Source organism: Odontesthes bonariensis, chromosome 13, assembly GCF_027942865.1.
Source record: "Odontesthes bonariensis isolate fOdoBon6 chromosome 13, fOdoBon6.hap1, whole genome shotgun sequence".
Lineage (NCBI taxonomy): Eukaryota > Metazoa > Chordata > Actinopteri > Atheriniformes > Atherinopsidae > Odontesthes > Odontesthes bonariensis.
The window spans coordinates 34,501,015-34,521,210 of record NC_134518.1 but is presented as its reverse complement, the minus strand read 5'-3'; the positions used below and the strand labels follow the sequence as shown (position 1 = coordinate 34,521,210).

General features: G+C 40.9%; 1 protein-coding gene across 1 annotated transcript in view; it reads left to right on the top strand.

Annotated features, from left to right (window-relative positions):
* Positions 1-18,951, top strand: part of pcdh12 (protocadherin 12) — a 29,544-nt gene extending 10,593 nt beyond the window's left edge. The window contains exons 3-5 of the mRNA XM_075481990.1: positions 6,647-6,798; positions 16,557-16,724; positions 16,862-18,951. Of these exons, the coding sequence (XP_075338105.1) occupies positions 6,647-6,798; positions 16,557-16,724; positions 16,862-17,118 (577 nt within the window). The 3' untranslated portion in view covers positions 17,119-18,951. The remainder of the gene's footprint in view (positions 1-6,646; positions 6,799-16,556; positions 16,725-16,861) is intronic.
* The last annotated feature ends 1,245 nt before the right edge of the window (positions 18,952-20,196 follow it).

Sequence of the window (20,196 nt, the reverse complement as noted above, 5' to 3'; positions counted from 1 at the left end):
CAGTTGAAAATAGGTGTGTCTTTAGCCTGGACTTAAATACCGGTACACTGAGTGTTTCAGCTGATCTGAGGCTTTCTGGGAGTTTGTTCCAGACATGTGGAGCATAGAAGCTGAATGCAGCTACCCAGATTTCTGGCCTGGTTGGTAGTTTCTAGGTGTATAGATTGAAGTTCTGTGGTGACCTGTAATCGTTTCTCTTTGGCTCCAAAGACAATTAACTCAGTTTTGTTTTTGATCAGCTGGAGAAAGTTGTGGCACATCCAGTCATTAATCTCCTCAATGCATTTACCAAGAGTCTGTACAGGGCCTCGGTCTCCTGGCATTGTAATGTATATCTGCGTGTCATCTGCATAGCTACGGTAGTTTGTTATTATTATTATTTTTTTTATAATCTGTGCCAGTGGGAGCATGTAGATGTTAAACAGAAGAGGTCCCAGGATGGAGCCTTGGGGAAGTAAAGCTCAACCAGCAAGCTGCTTCCTTATACATGACACCTTTCAGTTGATTAAATAAAGAAAATAGACATGTTATCAGTAACTCACATAACATTTAGTACACTTTAAATTAGGCTCTGCTGTGGGAAATGTGCATGAAACTTATTGGCACCTCCCAGCTCTGTAATATGGACTTTTTTTGCCAGTTAAAACTGATGATCGCTCAAGTAGATGGATATCATTTGACACTTATAGGTGCCAGTACAAAGAAAACAAAGCTGCTTCCAGTCATTTTAAAACTGTGCAGATGTTTGGAGAGGAACTGAAAACTGATTTTTCTTTCATGAAACTAATTGATCAGGTCTTAAAGTGATACTCCGGAGTAGATTCAACCTGGGGTCATTTGAACCGTGATATCCAGCCAAGTAGCCCACCCGCAGTTTTTTCGATATTGGCTGAACATCAGCTGAGTTACTGAGTTATCCCGAATAGCTTCGTACAAGGGTTAATGGATCCTGGCAGTATCTCCAAAATTACCACACTAAAATCACATGCCATGACACCAAACTTCTACAGTAGTACAAATATGGTCTGTACTCACAAAACGATGCATTTGGAAGTTTGTACATAGTCCAGGAGTTTATTATTATCAACACAAGCCTAATAGCTTCTCTGCAGCTAAAGCTGCGTTAACGTCACTTCCTTGATCTGGGAGCTTCAAAGTAAGATGAGGGTTGATCTACTACTGCAGACAACAAAGCAAGGATGCTCAATTTCTCCATTGATAAAATAATTTCACAACTCTACAACATAAAAATTCATTAAAAAAAAACATGTAGAATATAGCATTTACTTTGTTGTCTACAGTAGTAGATCAACCCTCATCTTACTTTGAAGCTCCCAGCTCCAGAAGTGACGTCGACGCAGCTTTAGCTGCAGAGAAGCTATCAGGCTTGTGTTGATAATAATCAACTCCTGGACTATTTTCAAACTTCCAAATGCATCGCTTTGTGAGTACAGACCATATTTGTACTACTGTAGAAGTTTGGTGTCATGGCATGTGATTTTAGTGTGGTCATTTTGGAGATACTGCCAGGATCCATTAACCCTTGTACGAAGCTGTTCGGGATAACTCAGTAACTCAGCTGATGTTCAGCCAATATCGGAAAAACTGCGGGTGGGCTACTTGGCTGGATATCACGGTTCAAATGACCCCAGGTTGAATCTACTCCGGAGTATCACTTTAATTTCCTATCATGCAACCATCGAGAATTGATTCTTCAGTTTCTACAGAGGCATCTGTGAGTGGTTTTGACCCTCGGATCAACCTGTTCTCCCTACCAAATGATCATTTACTAACATCTGTTCAGCCTGCGGTGTTGGATTTGAACGCAGAAAGAAGCCTCGACGCATCACTTTTGGTTGTGCAGGGTTTCCGGAGCTTTCAGCCAAACATTTGCAGAACATGTTGCCAGGCATTGTCCAAACTGTCTTTTAAAGCATGATGAAATAACACATAGTGGAGGGAAGAGAGCCAAAATATGCAGTTACAAGGTTGGACTCGAACATGAGTCCCGTGCTTGGGAGTTGCCATCTATCCCCCTCCTCCCGTCCGACCTCCTCCTGCAGATCATGATCACTCAGCTCCGTAGAATGACATTATACTGTTGCTGTTTGCCATTGGTGCAGCTGGTGTGTCACTTTATGGTGCAGAAGGGTGACTGGTAATATTCAGCTGTAGGACAGATCTGTTTGACTAGGCAGCAGCGAGCTATGGGACGAGTTCGGCGCCAGAATCTGTTGGTTCGGGCAGAGCAATCATGCCTCGTTTCTCACTGCTGAGTGAGTTCAACTCATCAGGTGAATGTTTTCAAAAGATTTCAACAACTCAGATTAGACCTTTGCAAACAGTGGAAAACAAAGAGAAAAAACTCAAACACTTACGATAAAATAATAAGAAATTATAATTTGGTTCCATAATATTTTTTTAGTATGTTGCACAGCTTGTGGCAGATGTTTTCATCGTTCCAGTTTGTATAAGAGAGGGTAAACACCAGCTGAATCGTGTGTTCATGCAGGCAGATGCAGCGTATAATTATGGTCAAAGAATGTGAGACTTCCAGTGGTCGTGGGAGCAACCCGTGAAATGATGTCCTGTCAGAGAGCTCTTCTAGTTTAGGGGATTTTTCAGTTTTTTGGGGTGTTAATCTATTTATTTTATAGAGTTTGTCAAAACATTTTACTTCCATGAAGACTTACAAATGATATGTCATTTTTCCTTCAGGTCTTGTGGTTGGCAGGAACCCTCAGGGTCTGTTCATGTGGTTTTCCAGCTTTTAAGTTTCTCTTCATGATTTCATTTTACAGAGAACTTGATTCCACCATGAAAACATCAGTTTTCATTCCTCACAGTGGCAGTAATTGTGGTTCCAGTGTGGCGTTTTGTAAACCTTCGCTGAAATGTGGCCACATCAAGGCAGAGAGTTGAGGTCAGCAGAAACCTCTTGCTGACCTTTTTGTAACTCCACTTGCAGCTTGACTTCAAAACAAACAGAAACCCTGAAGAAAAGGTCTCCCCCTCTCTTCACCAGCAGCTTTGTGTTAGAACCAGCTGGCTGTGATTGCTGCTGCGCTTCTCTTATCGATGCAGGATTCCACAGATTGATACTCATCAGAAGAGCTTTTCCAACTGACCAGTCTGATCCACACATGTGGGGTTATCTCCTTCCGGCCAGGTGTTTTTGTATGAAGTTAAAGCCAGCAGTCAGCTACACTGATGTGCACTTTTCAAACAGGATGCTGCAGATCTTATCGTTCACAAGGATCTGAACAACTTCGATCAAACAGTGCTCACAAATATTTTCTCTCCATATTCAAATCTCCTGCATTTTGTCAGCTTGTCCATGTGTAAAATAAAGTAGCAAAAGGTCAACCTCCAACCTCTCAGGGCTGGAGGGGAAATCACTCTTTAATGTCAGCATTTAAATCTAGAAACCTTCAAGCATTAGAAAAGTCTAAAGAATTGATGTTGTTTAAACTGAACAAACAGGAAGAAGGCACATGCCACATTATGTGTCCCTGCTGAAACAAGGATCGTGTGCAGCAGTGAGCCACTTCTGAATGCAACACCCACTTCTTCCTAAAACACCAACTGTCAAGGTCATGCATGCTGCTACACTGTAGATTTTACTCGCTGGGCGATGCATTCTGCTACAGTTGCCAAACACAGAAACATGTGGCAAGCTTTAAAAAAACACTTTGTGACAGAATGCAGTCCTTTGTTGTTCTGGGTCACCATGAAAATGCAAGAATTTGACAGGATAACCGTCTTAACATGCATCCTATCAAGAAGTCATTATTTGATAGGAAGTCCTTGCTATAGCATGCCTGTGCCAAACACCTTCTGTCTCAAGTCAATTTGATATGGATGTATGGCCTTCCTGGATGAATTTTTGGTAGAGGACCAGAGGATAGTGCCACATTAATTCAGGTGAATGGTTTAGGAATGTGTCTGAAGGTACAAATGTGGGCCCAAAAAACACACTCATTAGCATCCGTACCTATTCAGCTTACTGAACTGAGCCTAATGTCCTGACACAGTTCATGGGCCATCATTTAAAAAGTGGTCTGACTTGGGTTAAGAAAAGCAGAGATTTTATCGGTGAAAAAGACATTTAGAGTTAAAACTGTAGGCGTAATCATTACAGAATAATCAGCAATGAGCTGCACCTGCAGGAGCCGTGATGGTCCTGCACACCTAACCAGCCTGACCTTATGTGCACCATCACAGGCGTAACAAATTTAAAGGATTGAGACAATCAAGCCCATGCGCCATCTCTGCAGGGCCAGCGGAGACACAAAGGGGTGTGACACACATTTACAACACGTTTAAAGGGATAGTTCGCCTCTTTTAACATGAAGCTGTATGACATCCCATGTTAGCAATATCATTTATGAAGATGTTCTTACCCCCTGCTGCGTCCTGTGAGCCGAGTTCCAGCCTCGTTTTGGTGTTGATGAAGGTAGTCCGGCTAGTTGGCTGGGGTTTAAAAAATAAAGCGTTTTGCTTCTCAAAACAATATGCGTTCAAAAGAGTAATATATTTGTATCACAAAATCGTTCTCCAGGAAAAAGTCAGACCTCACAATCGCTTGGCCCTATTTTCTCTCCCTTCGTATCACTGCCTGCTGTGTAGACCGTGCAGACCGAAGTGCAGACCGAGCAGTCCCCTGCTTCAGAGCAGCAAACACCGTAACAGGCACGGCTGTCGGCAGCAGGCAGTGATACGAAGGGAGAGAAAATAGGGCCAAGCGATTGTGAGGTCTGACTTTTTCCCGGAGAACGATTTTGTGATGCAAATGTATTACTCTTTAGAACGCATATTGTTTTGAGAAGCAAAACGCTTTATTTTTTAAACCCCAGCCAACTAGCCGGACTACTTTCATCAACACCAAAACGAGGCTGGAACTCTGCTCACAGGACGCAGCAGGGGGTAAGAACATGTTCATAAATGATGTTGCTGATATGGGATGTCATGCAGCTTCATGTCAAAAGAGGCGAACTATCCCTTTAATGTTCCAGAAAATACTATTAGCACATTTCTGAGGTGTAATGTAAGACTTTATGATGACCGGAATACCATCTTTATGTCTCATCACTGTTGGGGAAAACTGTGGCAAAAGCCGGCACAAAAAAAGAAGAGGAAGGATAAAGAGTTCTGGGTCTTCTGGTGTAAAATGTTCCAAGATCACTGTGCTGTTATCTGTCTACCGGCTGGAACCTTCGATTTGATGCAGCGAAGACTGAAGCCGCTGCTGATAAATGTTTCTGACCGACTGACCCTCTGAGACTGAAATAACAGCAACAGACAAACAGGACACAAAGTCCAACAGTCAATGTCACAGGAAGAGTGTCTCATAACCTCTGAGTGTTGAAGTGAGTGTGCATGAAGGCAGGTTAAAACAGCTCTATGTGAGTGATTCAGAGTCTCTGACAGGAAGCAGCTATACCTCAGTGTGGCGACGGGATTAGATCTGACATCACCTTGATACACAAACAGAGCACCGATTCAACACAAGCACACACACCACACACGCTTCAGTAGTCATGAGGACCTTTGATCATACTTCAACTATCAAAGATCAAAAAAACGTCCAGATATTTTATGTGCATTGTCATCAGAAAGTAGTTGAATGTAAATATGTAAAAGCTCGCAGGCGGATAAACTAAACATTTAAACTTTGGGATCAGAATGAAAGTTATCCATCAGTGATGAGCATCTGTGAGCTCACCTTTATCTGTCAGGAACTTCCTGCCTGAGCCTGCCTACTGTGGTTGGGTGTCCTCATCAATGGATTTGTCACCAGAAACCTCAGGAATTTTATCACCTTTTTCTTTTATCTCCGGGACATGAAACCACCTTCTTAGATCACCGCTGGAGCTCTGACTGATTTGATTTACGGTCGACGGCTAAAGGAAAAGAAGCTTGATTGTAGGAAATGCTCAGGATTAGAAGTGAAAGGAGTCGGATGATGCTTTAGTCATTTTTGGTAGCTACTAGAAGCTGATTTTCTTTTTATTTGACTTGTTTCTGTTGTTTCTATTTCTATTGCCGATAAATTGTAAAACATTTTTTTAGTCATTATTGTTCACACTTAATGACATCCTGTGTTTAGCTGCCCTGTAGCAGCAGTAATCAGCAAAGAAAGGATTGTAAAAGCTATAAGAGTATCAATCAAATTCCTTTTTAGAATGATTAATCCTATGAAATAACAGTTCACCAACTTTTCAGTCAAAATTAGATATCATGCTAGATTTTAGACAAACTATTCCCTAAACTACGGTAGCCTATAAGCCTTTAGCAAGACTCTGAGTTAGTTAGCCCTAGCTATAACTAGCCTTAGCTACAGTTATTAGGTTGAGTTCAGTCTCTTTGGTTTGCCTTTTCCCTCCTACTTTAAAAAAAAAAAATCATACTTGATCGATTTAAATCAACAGTCGACTTAAAATTGAAGTGAGACAAGTTGAATTTCTATTTCAAACACGCCTGAAGCCGAAGCCAAAGCCAAAGATGTCCATTAGTGGTTAAGATGTAAATAAGTGTCCACTTGTCTTTAAAGTTAAAGTATTTTTGAATTTGAATTGAATTGAATTGTGACCGGTTCCAGATAGCAAATGAGACTAAAGACAGTTTGAATCACGTTTGTGTGCAGGTATGGAGGTCAGGACTGCGCAGATTGGCAGAGCACCAAAGACAGCGGGCACGGCGAGAGCGAGGCCGGAGACATGGACTGGGAACCAGGAAGAGACTCACCGATAGACCCACAGCTGGAGGAAGGGCTCAACCACATGCTCAGCAGCCCAGGTAAACACACAGTGTGCTGCACCTGTCTGATGGAGGTTTATTGCTGCCGACAGGGGGGGGGGGGGGGGGGGGGGGGGGGGGGCTTTCGGTTAAAGGGATAGTTCGCCTCTTTTGACATGAAGCTGTATGACATCCCATATTAGCAACATCATTTATGAACATCTTCTTACCCCCTGCTGCGTCCTGTGAGCAGAGTTCCAGCCTCGTTTTGGTGTTGATGAAGGTAGTCCGGCTAGTTGGCTGGGGTTTAAAAAATAAAGCGTCTTGCTTCTCAGAACAATATGAGTTCAACAGAGTAATACATTTGCATCACAAAATCGTTCTCCAGGAAAAAGTCAGACCTCACAATCGCTTGGCCCTATTTTCTCTCCCTTCGTATCACTGCCTGCTGCCGACAGCCGCGCCTGTTACGGTGTTTGCTGCTCGGAAGCAGGGGACTGCTCGGTCTGCGCTTCGGTCTGCACAGCAGGCAGTGATACGAAGGGAGAGAAAATAGGGCCAAGCGATTGTGACTTTTTTTTTTTTTTACTCTTTTGAACACTCAAATGAACACATTTATTGTTTTGAGAAGCAAGACACTTTATTTTTTAAACCCCAGCCAACTAGCCGGACTACCTTCATCAACACCAAAACGAGGCTGGAACTCTGCTCACAGGACGCAGCAGGGGGTAAGAAGATGTTCATAAATGATGTTGCTAGTATGGGATATCATACAGCTTCATGTCAAAAGAGGCGAACTATCCCTTTAAGTAAGGATCTTCAGCAGCTATGTTTTTAGGATGCCATGTCATCAGTTGTGACTGTCAAGGATCCTTCGAAGGTCCTGTTCTATGAAACTTTAATAGTGTTTCTGTGTGTTCTCTATATTCTAAAAGTACCCAGAAACCTTTGGCCATGTTGTTGTTTGTGTGTGTTCATCGAACACCTGCAGCAGCATCGGTTTTTCAGCTGGAGAGTGTAATTGAAGGTGAGACTTTTGCCATGACCTATGCCCACCAAGAAGTGTTCCATTATGGTTTCCAAATGCAAGGAAGAAATATTTCCCAACCAAAGAAAGATGCAACTTGGAAGTCTCATCCTTGACGTTGTTAAGCACCTAGTGATTCCTGTGCTGCTGAAGTGGAATCCTCCCTTAAATTACGGGTTTTCACTGATGCATTAACCATGACTGTAGAAACAAATCATGCGCCGCTGGGTTGAGATATTGGATGCAGTGAAACACATTTCATTTTAAAGTTGGTGCACCTGAAAAGCTGCAGCACATAAGCCGTGCATGCAGGTTTAGTAGAGAATAAGGAGTTAATGAATCTATGAGCTTATTTCTGACTTAAGTACTCAGATATCGGGGGGCAAGCACATTTTTTACCATCCACGTGCAATAATTCACACAGAAAAAGATTAACAAATGGTTGGAAGACATCAATAACGTCTATCTTTGAGGAAGGGTTAAAGTACATTTTTAATCCGAGACGTTAAAGAACATTGCATGTGCTGTTCTCTGGGCTGTTGGAAAACAAAGTGTCAGATGTGCTCAGCCAGCCAAATCTGAGTGTTTTTCTTTATTTTTATAGACTATTCTTAGGAAAACATTCAAATCCAATAACCTACTCTTCATAAAATGAACTCATTTTGGTTACATGAAAGACATTAATGTTGGTTCAGCTGATTAGCTTTGCTGGCTTTTGTTTACAGCTGATAATTTCACTTCTGTAAGTATTGTGGAGCCCTCTGTACACCTTCCCCAACAAAGGAAAGCAAACAAGCTGTGATGTCAGGCAAACTCTTGCGATACGTTGCTGGACTCGGTTTCATTGTGTCAACATGTAGGCTTGTGTGTTTTGCATTAGTCTTCCCTCCCACCTTCCGTGAACTTGGCTTATAATGTATGTAATATGTCTTATAACGACACAAATATGCAGAAGATACGCACTCGTCTATCTTTTATAAGACTACTTCTTCTTGTCGTTTACGCTGCATCATCTGTTGAGTATTTATTTTTTTAACTCTAAGATTAGCTGTGACCTGTTAGCGAAACTCTTGCATTCGTCAGACAAAAGAAGCTGAACTTCAATTCCTGCAAAAACATACAGACTGGTTACTTACAATGAACACACACCATGGCTGAAGAAAACAGGAAGACAGCAGGAAATAACACAGTGGCCCTCTTACAACCACTCATAATATTGTTGAGATTCATACTGACATGTTTTCTTCCTTTTGAAGGTGATTCAAAAGGGAAAATAGAAAACTTCAAGTGGAATAAGAATTTTAGAATCAGATATTTCTCCCTTAAGAAATATTTAATTATTTGATTGAAAGAACAGCGCCAAAAATCATCAGATCAAAAGAAAATATTGGCTAGTTAGCATAATTACTATATTAGTGTATATCAGAGAATATTAGTGTTTTACAGTAATTATTATGATGTTTGAGAGTGGCTTACATTGATTTGATTAGCTTATTACATGTTGACAGTATTTTTATAATATTGAGACTGTTGTAAGCATTAAAATGTTTAGTTTGTATGTGGTTCTACCATCCAGCATATGTGGCAAGTTTTTTATTAGTATATATACTTTTTACATTTTAAACAGCCAATTTTTGATTTATTAGCTGTGGTGCTGGGTAATTTAATTAATTGCACATTAACTTTTTTATATTACAGCAGCCAGTTTATGTATTTCGCTATTTTTCATATTCATTTTCTCAATATAACAAAAGCCAATTTATGATTCAGCCCTTTTTTTGTTTAGGAAATGTTTGTGTTGTGTAAATTCAGGCTGTAGTGTACAAGTACCTCAAGCGTCATGTCTTAGGCCTAATCCCACTTACTTGTATATATATGCCTCGCATTGTGGTTAAAAGAAACATGAAACATTTTAATGAACAAGCTTTTTTAAATGATCTCTATGAAAGTGACATTCATCTTACAGCTGAAGTTCCTGATGTTGACTTAGCTCTGCAGTTTTTCTCAAACTCATTTTCTTACATTGTAGATAAGCATGCACCCTTTAAAAAGATCAGAGTAAAATATAGAACAAATCCATGGTTTACCACTGAACTCTCCTCTCTCTTCCAGTCAAGAAATAAAGCTTGGTCATTAGCTAGGAGGACCAAAGATGCCTCTGACTGGGCATGTTTCAGAAAAATCAGGAACAGATGGACTTTATCTGTGAGAAAAGCTAAATCTGACTATTATTTTAATCTTGTCTCTAGCTCTTATTCTAATCCAGCAAAATTCTGGAAGGCTGTTAATTATAAAAACAGTAAATCTGTTACGCCCATGCCTTCTTCCATTAAATTTGATAATTGCCTATTACAGGACAAATCTGACATTTGCTGTGCTCTAAACAAACACTTCTCTTTAGCCAGTCAAATTTTCGATAATAGCAATAGTCATTCCTGTACATCTCAGGCTGGAAATGTCTCTGCAAATGATGTACATATCACCAGAGACAATGATCAGGAATTCAAGATTCAGCCTGTTTCAAAATATACAGTGCTATCTGCTTTACTAGCAATTGATAGTCGCAAAGCAACTGGAGAAGACCACCTAGATCCTTTTTTTCTGCGCACTGCGGCACACATAATAGCAGAGCCATTATTGCACATTTTTAACTGTTCCATGTCCACTGGGGTTGTCCCTTCACTATGGAAATTTGCTCACATCACCCCTCTGCACAAAGGGGGTGATAAGACTGACCCTGATAACTATCGACCAATTTCTAAGCTATCATGTCTCTCAAAAATATTAGAGAAGCTGGTGAATGATCAGCTAAAAGAATTTTTAAATGCTTTTAATATCCTAAGCCCTCTCCAATCAGGCTTTAGGCCTAAGCATAGTACAGTCTCTGCTGTTACTAAAGTAATGGATGATATTGTCACTTCTCTTGACAAGAAAAAACATTGTGCTGCCATGTTCGTAGACTTGTCAAAAGCATTTGACACCGTGGACCATTCTCTGCTCCTGCAAATTTTGCTTGGTATTGGTTTTAGTGCAAGTGCTTGTAGATGGTTTCAGAGCTACCTATCCCACAGACATCATACTGTGAAATTGAGTAATACACAATCTGACCCCCTTTTAATAACTAAGGGGGTCCCGCAAGGCTCAGTTTTAGGCCCGGTACTCTTCACCATCTACATAAATAGCATAGTCCCTCTTCTCTCCAAATGCTCTGTGCATCTTTATGCAGATGATACAATTCTGTATTGTGTTGCAGATTCTGTTCACCTGGCCCTGGAACAATTACAGCAGTCTTTTAATATCCTGCAAAATGCCTTAATTGGTCTTAAGCTTCTGCTCAATGCAAGTAAGACTAAGTGCATGGTTTTTACTCGATCTAAGGATTGTAACAGAAATGATCTGAATATCTCCACTCTACATGGGTCTGTTATTGAAAGAGTTTCACATTATAAGTACCTAGGGATCTGGCTGGATGACAAATTCACATTTAAGAAGCACATTGACTGTCTTGTGACTAAGCTTAGACAAAAGCTATGTTATCTACACAGAAACAAATCTTGCTTTCCAGTTTTCTGTAGAAAAAAGATAATCGAAGCTACAATTTTGTCTTGCATTGATTATGGGGATGTGATCTATAGGCATGCACCACTCTCTAATCTTAAGGCACTCGATACTGTTTATCATTCAGCTCTTCGGTTCATTACTGGAGATCCCTACATTACTCATCATTGTTTGTTGTATGACAAAGTTGGGTGGGCTCCACTTTCTCAAAGAAGGGACATGCATTTATTTATGTTTATTTATAAGGCCCTTACTGACAAGCTTCCACTCTATATATCCTCTCTTTTAGTTAGGTATGCAAATCCATACCAAACCCGTAACAGCAATTTGCTGGAGGTACCGTATGCCCGCACTGAGCTGGGCAAAACTGCTTTTAGTATCTGTGGACCTTCAGCATGGAACACTATGCAACAAAGGGTGGGTCTTGATACTTTTATGTCTCAAGACCATTTTAAAGAAATGCTCAGAGGTTTTTTATCACATTCATGTACTTGTTTTAATTCATAGTTTGTTTATTTAATACTTTTTACATGATATATGTTGTGTATATGTTGCTTTATATATGTCTTATATATGTTTATTTTATATTTTTATATTGTTATATTTTATATGTTTGTTTTTTTACTCGACATCATTGTAAATGAGGGTCAGGCCCTCAATGATTTTTCGAGTTTAAATAAATAAATCAAATCAAATCAAATCAAAATATACATTTTTTTAAATTTAAAGATTTTCCTTTCTTGGCTCTACATAAAAAAATAGTTTTAAAAAACTCAATCAGAACGGTAAATGGATAAATAAATAGATAACTGAATAGATAAAATGCACGTTACTCTGATTCATTTACATGTAACTGAGTTTTGGTGTGTATTTACCCTGAAAGGAGGCTACATAGAAAGCGATTTAATCAGAAATATCCTCGTGGATAACACCTTGGTTGTAATTTTCATCACTGAACTATAATCGTCGTCTCCTCCAGAGCTTAATGATGAGATTTCAGCAGCCAAACCCCAAACACTCATTGTTTAACGGGGAATTCTTCATTGTTATGGAGGCCAAGGCTTCTTTGTGCAGCGTCTGAGTGTGTGCAGTAGGTGTTTTAAACAGTTTCTTCCTGGTATTGTGGTGGTCAGAGCCTCAGGGGTAGCGGAGGGGCTTACCACCTGATGATGGTAGGCCAAGCTTCACTTTATGACAGGCCGAAGGAGCGCAAAACAAAAGAGTGAGTGGGAGTGTGGTATGTGCGGTGCTTGACTCACCTTCCAGCCTGAAGGCTTTAAAATGAGTGTAACACACCTGAGTCCTGATAGCTCAGAGTGTGTTAGGGCTTTGATGGCTGCTGAAGCAACACATTCCTCTTTTTGTGTCTTTTTTGCATGACCTGCACTTGTATGAATCACACATAATCACGTCTGTTTGTGACTGAATGTTCGTCCGTCTTCCCACCGAAAATAAAAATAAAAAAGAAGTGTTTTAACTATGATTTTCCACATAAAACAAGAATAAAGTGGGATTTAATTTACAGGATAAGTAGACTTTTGTCTCTGAAGGGCCGACTGAAACACGACACGTTTTCTAATTCAAAGAGGATTTGTGTTTGGAGGCTTTGTGGTAAAATGCTGCCAAAACAAAGAGAGGAAAGGGGGCGGATGAAGGGGTTAACTTCAGGGGCGGTCTGCACCATGACGGGTGGAAGCATTAGTCCATATGTCTATGTGTGTTCGTAACGGCACATTAATTCCCCCATCTGGCTGTGGCTAGATGAAGGGGAGCACAACTCTTCAGCAGGCTGATCGGTCAAAGAACTTTTGACTTTTTACTCCTCTGACAGCTGGAGTGATGGATTGCTTTGAATATATGTTGATAGTACTTCTATAGCAGGTTAAATCTCAAGTGCAGTGATATATCCTTTCAGGGATACATTATCTAAACAGTTTTAGAAAATTACAAAAATCTGGAGACGGAAATGTCTTCACAGATTCTGAGAAATGTGGTACCTGCAGGCCTGTTGCATGTCCAGCTTTACATATGTGTCAGTGTGTTAATGTGTTTCAAATAAGGCTGGGTAACGGTTAAAATGTTTAATCTAATTAATAACATGATGTCCCTGATTAATCATGATTAATCGCATTTGTACGCAAAATCCAAAATTGAATCCAAAAGTAGTGTATAGCTTTTAGCATTTAGCTTTATTTTAAATGTGCTGCCATATGAATGAAAGTGCCATAACATTTGTTGTGCAAACACACTTTTAACATCAGCATCTTTCTGTAGTTTTTATGTAGAAGCCTCGCTCCACTGTCTGTTTCCTTGAATGACTTGCTGCTATCAGTTGTGTGTTTTGCCTTTAAGTGATATTTTAGACTGGAACTACTACGCTGAGAAGACAATTCAACTTGGCAGTGTTTACAGATGACTTTGGTTCTGTCGACTCCGCCGTCTGGAAGAACTTTAAAATGAAAATGGCCGAGTAAAAGTTCCGTACCCTTCTCCATGTTTGGTGGATCCGCCGATTACTTTCTTTTCCTGTTCCACAGCAGACAGCAGCAGACTTTTACAAAATAAAAGCCTGTGAGCAGCAGACTTTTACAAAATAAAAGCCTGTGAGCAACAGATTTTTACAAAATAAAAGCCTGTGAGCAACAGACTTTTACAAAATAAAAACCAGTGAGCAGCAGACTTTTACAAAATAAAAGCCTGTGAGCAACAGACTTTTACAAAATAAAAACCAGTGAGCAACAGACTTTTACAATAATAAAATAAATAATAAAACCTGCGCAAATGCGTGATAAAATATTTGTCGGCGTTAAATAATAAATGAGTTAACGCGATAATAACTAGTTAACTCGCCCAGCCCTATTGATTAGGCATAGGAAAACAGGAATCAAGATGACAGAGTCGCAGAAACACCTGGAGGAGGCAACGGGAGCCATTTAGCCAAAAGACTAAATTCCAATTTTTTGTTTTCATTTAAAAAATTTTCTTTTTTAAAAATGAAAAAATAAAACATGCGTTAATGCGCGATAAAATATATTTATATATATATAAAATATATATATATAAAAACGAGTTAACTCACCCAGCCCTAGTTTCAAACAAATGACTTAGATTTAAAAAGAAGTAAATCTGAGAGTGGAGCTCAGGCTACCAAATCCTAACGTGGTTAATGTGGGAAAAAACAAAGGCTTCACACTTTTAGGTTTCATTCAGGACATCCTAATCTGATCTTTCTAAATGTGCCACATTTAGATCTCAGAGCAGCATCAGCAGAAACCTACAGCAGCAGGTTACACTTCCTGTGTGCTTCATTCAGTCCACTGCTAAGCTTCCCCAAACACCTCTTCAGAAATTTGAGCTGATTCCAGCTACGTGCTGACCGAACCTTTTTGTTTTTCACCTAAATTAGATGAGATGAAGCATAAATAGCCTTCAGGGGAAATCAAGCTGTCACGGCAGCGTACTACCAGGAAGAAGTGAACATAAACAGGATGCAGGGACAACAAATATTGAGAAAAGCTGAGATTCAAGCAAAAGGAATTCAACTTTTCCCCGTCTAATCTCTGCACATGTTTCACAGTAGATAAATGAATGATATGAATAGTGTAATCAGAGTTTATTGCGGCGCTGTGGACGTGATGTTCGACGTGCGTTCAGAGGCGCGCAGTTCACCGTGGATGGCAGGAAAAGCCTGTTAACAGATAAAACCACTGCGTCGTTTCCTTCTTTCCTGCCTTGTTCTCATCCAGCAGTCCCACAGACACAGAGAATATTACAGCGTTTCATCTCTATGCGCCCTGCACCCTCGGAAAGATAAAACTGTGAGAAAACAGTCAGAATCAGAATTCTGATTTTAGTCTCAGTCAAACGAACTCAGGGAGGAAAAGCAGATGTTTAAAGTTACAGGAACGTTAAAAGAAACCTCTATTCTTCTTGTTTTAATGAGGTCTTTGTCTGAAGTCCTGCTAGATCCCCCTGGAGGCTGGAATATTTACTTACAACTCAGACTGCTGATGGCCTGTTGGAAAGGTCACAATTCGTTTAAAGGCTCATGGAGAAGGTGTTGGTTGAGCAAACAGCTGAACCCAGACAGCCGGAAATGAAAGGTTTAGGCCTGAAAACTATACACAGCTCTGTCCAATAGCTGTTCACGGTGACATTATGAAATGTACATGCAGATTCCAGATCAGGGTAACATGTATTTCTTTGCCTCAAGCTAGAAACTCAATAGATGTAAAATATAAAAAAAACAAAAGAAACCAAAGTATGTGTAAAAGTGGGAGAATCAATGAAAACTTTTTCTTTCACCATGTACACTGTGGGATGCCTGGTAGCAGGGGTGGAGCAGGGATTTTAAATGTGGGGGTGTTCCAGGGGTGGCACATGAAGTTGGCATCCGATTCACAAATTAAATGGATGGGCATAAAGGGCCATTTCACTGCATTCTCATCGCCCTAAACTGGGTCCTGTATGGAAGCTACAATAGTTACACTGCTCAAATCTGGATATAATTATTCTAAAGAGGCTATAGATTCATTAAAACCTTGTTTGGGATTTGTGAAACCTTTTTCTGATTTGTGAAAATGCAGAACAGGGCCATTTTACTGCTTTTTTTTTGTATTCTCATCACCCTAAACTAGGTCCTGTATGGAAACTACAATAGCTACACTGCTCAAATCTGAATGGAATTATTCTAAAGAGGTACAGAGTCTTTAAAACACATTTTATGATTTGCGAATACTTTATTTGGTCATTTGGCCACCGACAGAGAGATGGTGTTGATTTTAGGGGTCATAGAGCCGGATTCCTCTGCATTCACTTACATGACAACTTGACTTGAAAAATAAGTCAATTTTCTGCTGCCTCTTCCTTTTTGGCATCTCTGTCTCCTTCTTCTTTCTATTCTCTTCTCAATTTTATTCACTGTCAGCCATCGGTGAGTAACAGAAGCTCGTAAGTCTCACAATGTAGTTCGTCTCTGACGTAATCGCGGACAACAGTCTATGATTGGGTGAATGTCCGCTCAGTTTGACCAATGCCTTTTCGTGCAGCGTAAAGGGGGCTGAGGTGCGCTCCATTTTGTATGTTGGTGCACTACGAGGGTGGGCAAACGGGTTTACCTTTGGAAAATATGTGTGGGGAGGGGGTGAAATCATCTTGCTGTAAAAGACGCCCATGCCTGGTAGCATTCAACTAAACAGCTCGACACTCTTCATGTGGTTCTTTCGTTCCGCAGATGATGTTTTCTCAGAGGTCAGCGACCCCGCCTGGATGGCCAGACTCTCGCTCCCACTCACCGGCGATTACCACGACAACGTTTTTGTCCCCAACAGCCCCCCGTCCTCTGAAAGTGAGCTCCTTCCACGGGAAGGCCTGGACTCCACCTCCTCCTTCTCCACATTTGGTAAAATCACAAGTCGTCTTCGGGATGAATCCACTCTGTGAAAGATTTTAAGTCAAAGTTTCTCACTGAGGAGTTAAATCTCCCGAAACTTTCGGCACAAAACCAAACGTGACACCTCCTTCCATCTTGCTTTTCAGGTAAAACTCCAGACAAGGACGGCCCGCTGGGCGGCGCTTTGCTGTCTGAGGTCAGCACGCTGTTTGAGATGCTGATGACGCAGAAGGCCGACGCCCACCCGGGCCCCCGGCCCGACGTCCTGTACCGACTGTCGGCAGCGTACCGCCGCTCTCTGGGCCTGGACGCCGCCGCCACCACGGCGGCTGCAGGCAGCGCCCCAAAGAACTGTGCTGAGAAGAGGCCGGGCCTGGCCGCGTCCTCACGGCCGCATCAGTAACCGTGACGACTGTTCACCAAACGCCGGGAAAGACTGAGAGCTGAGGGATTTCAGAGGCATTATACGATCTGAACTGTAAATATAAAAAACAATGAGTTCATTTTTGTAGATTCAGAAATGATGTGTCCAAGATGAAGCTCTGAAGGTCTGAAGGTGTAGTCGGACCAAAAAATAACTCAAGTGATTAAAGTGTGGGACATTCAGGCTGAGCTACGTGCAGAGTTAAATATAACTTTCAGAAGCATGTTTTCCTCAGTGAACTCTCACATAAATCTACATTTGAACGAGCCTTTTCTATCCAAAGACGGACAGTTTTTCAGCTGATTTTTCAGCAGGTTTTTCAGCTGATTTTTCAGCAGGCTGCTCCAACACGTTGCTCCAACACGTTGCTCCAACACGTTGCTCCAACACGTTGCTCCAACACGTTGCACCAACACGTTGCCGCAGAGGGAACAAACCAGACCCGGGCTCCACGGTGAAGCTTTTCCTGCCCGCTCAAGTCTGTCCAACATGCTCAGACGGGTAGAAAGCTCTAAACAGTCCAGAGGTAATTATTCTGCTAAAGGGCTTGACAGGCTTTGCAGTTTGCACAAACAAGATTGTGATAAAAGTCTGTTTCCTTGGAGGAGCAGGACAAATTTACCCGCAGGAGTAGAACTTTTTGGGACTCATACACAACAATATTTACATTCTGTTAGTCACTGAAGCTAAGCAGCTCCTTTTCTCTGGACTGCTTGTGTAATCTGTGCAGTTTTAAACCAAAGTAAAACGTGCAAAAGGCCATTAAATGTTGCATGCAGGACTGAACCTTCCCCAATGAACGCAGAGCTACTTTTTGCCTCGATGAACAGATGAATATGCAGCGTGAGAAGGATTAGAATTTAATATGAAATATTCTGTCTCTGCCGGGGTTAAAGTCTAAACTTTGCCTTCTGCTTTGACACTCGAGCGGCTCCTGGTTGTCTGCAGCGCGACTTTAACGACGTGTCAGGATGTGAGACAGAAAACACAATGCGAGGAAAGATCGCTCAGGAAAGAAACTACCTCCTCCTCACTCTAACACAAAAAGAGGAGATGAAAAAGGACGACACAGCCTCCTCCTTTGGATCCATACGTGGGCGCATCCTTGCCTCACTGCTCAGCTTTTATAATCACCACGTCTGTTTGGGACTTCAGCCGATGATTTTCCCTTCAAACTCGGGCCTCAGAACAGAACAAACATGCTCAGCACCGGGCTTATTGTCCAGCTAGAGCGTGATCTTTTGTTTTCAGCTGATCAGGCAGATGGACGGACATGTTGGAGGTGACGGATCCTGAACTTGAAGTTCAGTTCAGGTTCAACAAGAATTTAAAGGGACAGCGGAAGTGAGTAAAGACGGAGGTGAAAGAAAGGAAGCACATGGGCACAAAGATGAATCGGCCTGGATTGTTTCACTCGGCACCAGAAAGGAGCAGCAGGTGACCTCCGTGCTGCAGAAAGCGAGCAGGTTGCTTTGTCCTCAGGATGAGGAACAGGCTGAGCGTAGAGAAGGAAAGGTGTTTGCTCAGAGAGAAGCAGAAACTCTGCACTCGTTTTAAGTTATTGGTTTAATTCTCATTTAATTCTCATAGGCTCCAGCCCCCCCCGCGACCCGACAGCTGGATTAAGATGGAGTATAGAAAATGGATGCATGGGTTTAATTCTCCTCCAACTTTTAGCAGTTCTTCTGTTTCACAAACAGCATCTTGTAAATAGTTATTTTTTTTGTAAAACGTTTTACAAAATGAAACTTATTGTAAACTGTGGATACCTTCTGTCCCTTTTTCAATAAAATGTGTGTCATGTTTAAACTTTATTGAGTCCAGGTGTTGTAGTTTTGATGTTTTTCTTTCATATTTTCTGTTATTTACACGAGGTTTATGTGGGCGACTCCTTTCAGGGATACATTATCTAAACAGTTTTAGAAGATTACAAAAATCTGGAGACGGAAAAGTCTTCACAGATTCTGAGAAATATGGTACCTGCACTGGAAAAAATCTAAATCTTACCAAGTATATTTGTCTCATTGAGTATCTCATTACACTTGATATGAGACACAACTGCCTAACAAGTACCATTTCAGCCAGATATAGGGACTTGTTTTAATACAATACATCTTGAAAACATCTTGTTTTGAGTCACATTTCACATGAAACAAGCTTTTTTTTTTACATTTGAAGAGGTTTTTAAGTTAATTTTGAGATCACTTTTAACTCAAAAGTCCCAAATATCACATTTTATTTCAAGAAATCTTGACAAGCCGATTTTCACTAGTTTATAATTTTTTTGCTTATTTCAAGCAAAAACATCTTGTATTTGTTGTGTTTTTTTTACTTATTTTTGGAGGGGCATTTTTTCCAGTGTGCAGGGCTGTTGCTTGTCTAGCTTTACTTATACATGTCACAGTGTGTTAATGTGTTTCAAACAAATGACTTAGATTTAAAAAGAAGTAAATCTGAGAGTGGAGCTCAGGCTACCAAATCCTAACGTGGTTAATGTGGGAAAAAACAAAGGCTTCACACTTTTAGGTTTCATTCAGGACATCCTAATCTGATCTTTCTAAATGTGCCACATTTAGATCTCAGAGCAGCATCAGCAGAAACCTACAGCAGCAGGTTACACTTCCTGTGTGCTTCATTCAGTCCACTGCTAAGCTTCCCCAAACACCTCTTCAGAAACTTGAGCTGATTCCAGCTACGTGCTGACCGAACCTTTTTGTTTTTCACCTAAATTAGATGAGTCCTGAGTCAAAATGTGCGTCATGTTTAAACTTTATTGACTCGAGGTGTTGTAATTTTGATGTTTTCATTTGATATTTTCTGTTATTTACTTGAGGTTTTTGTGGGCAACTCGTATAGAAATCTGTTCCCATCATCAAAGCGTCTGCAAAATGACCGTAATGTAATGTAATCTCCTCAGCTGCTCGGGTCAGAATGCAGATTATTATTTGGCTTAGTTCTGAATGACTTTGGTCAAAGATGGATGAACCAAAGCTCTCCAGAGAGCGAGGATGTTTGCTGCTCAGGTGTTTTCTTTGAGCAGAGCGCCCTCTTAAGTTT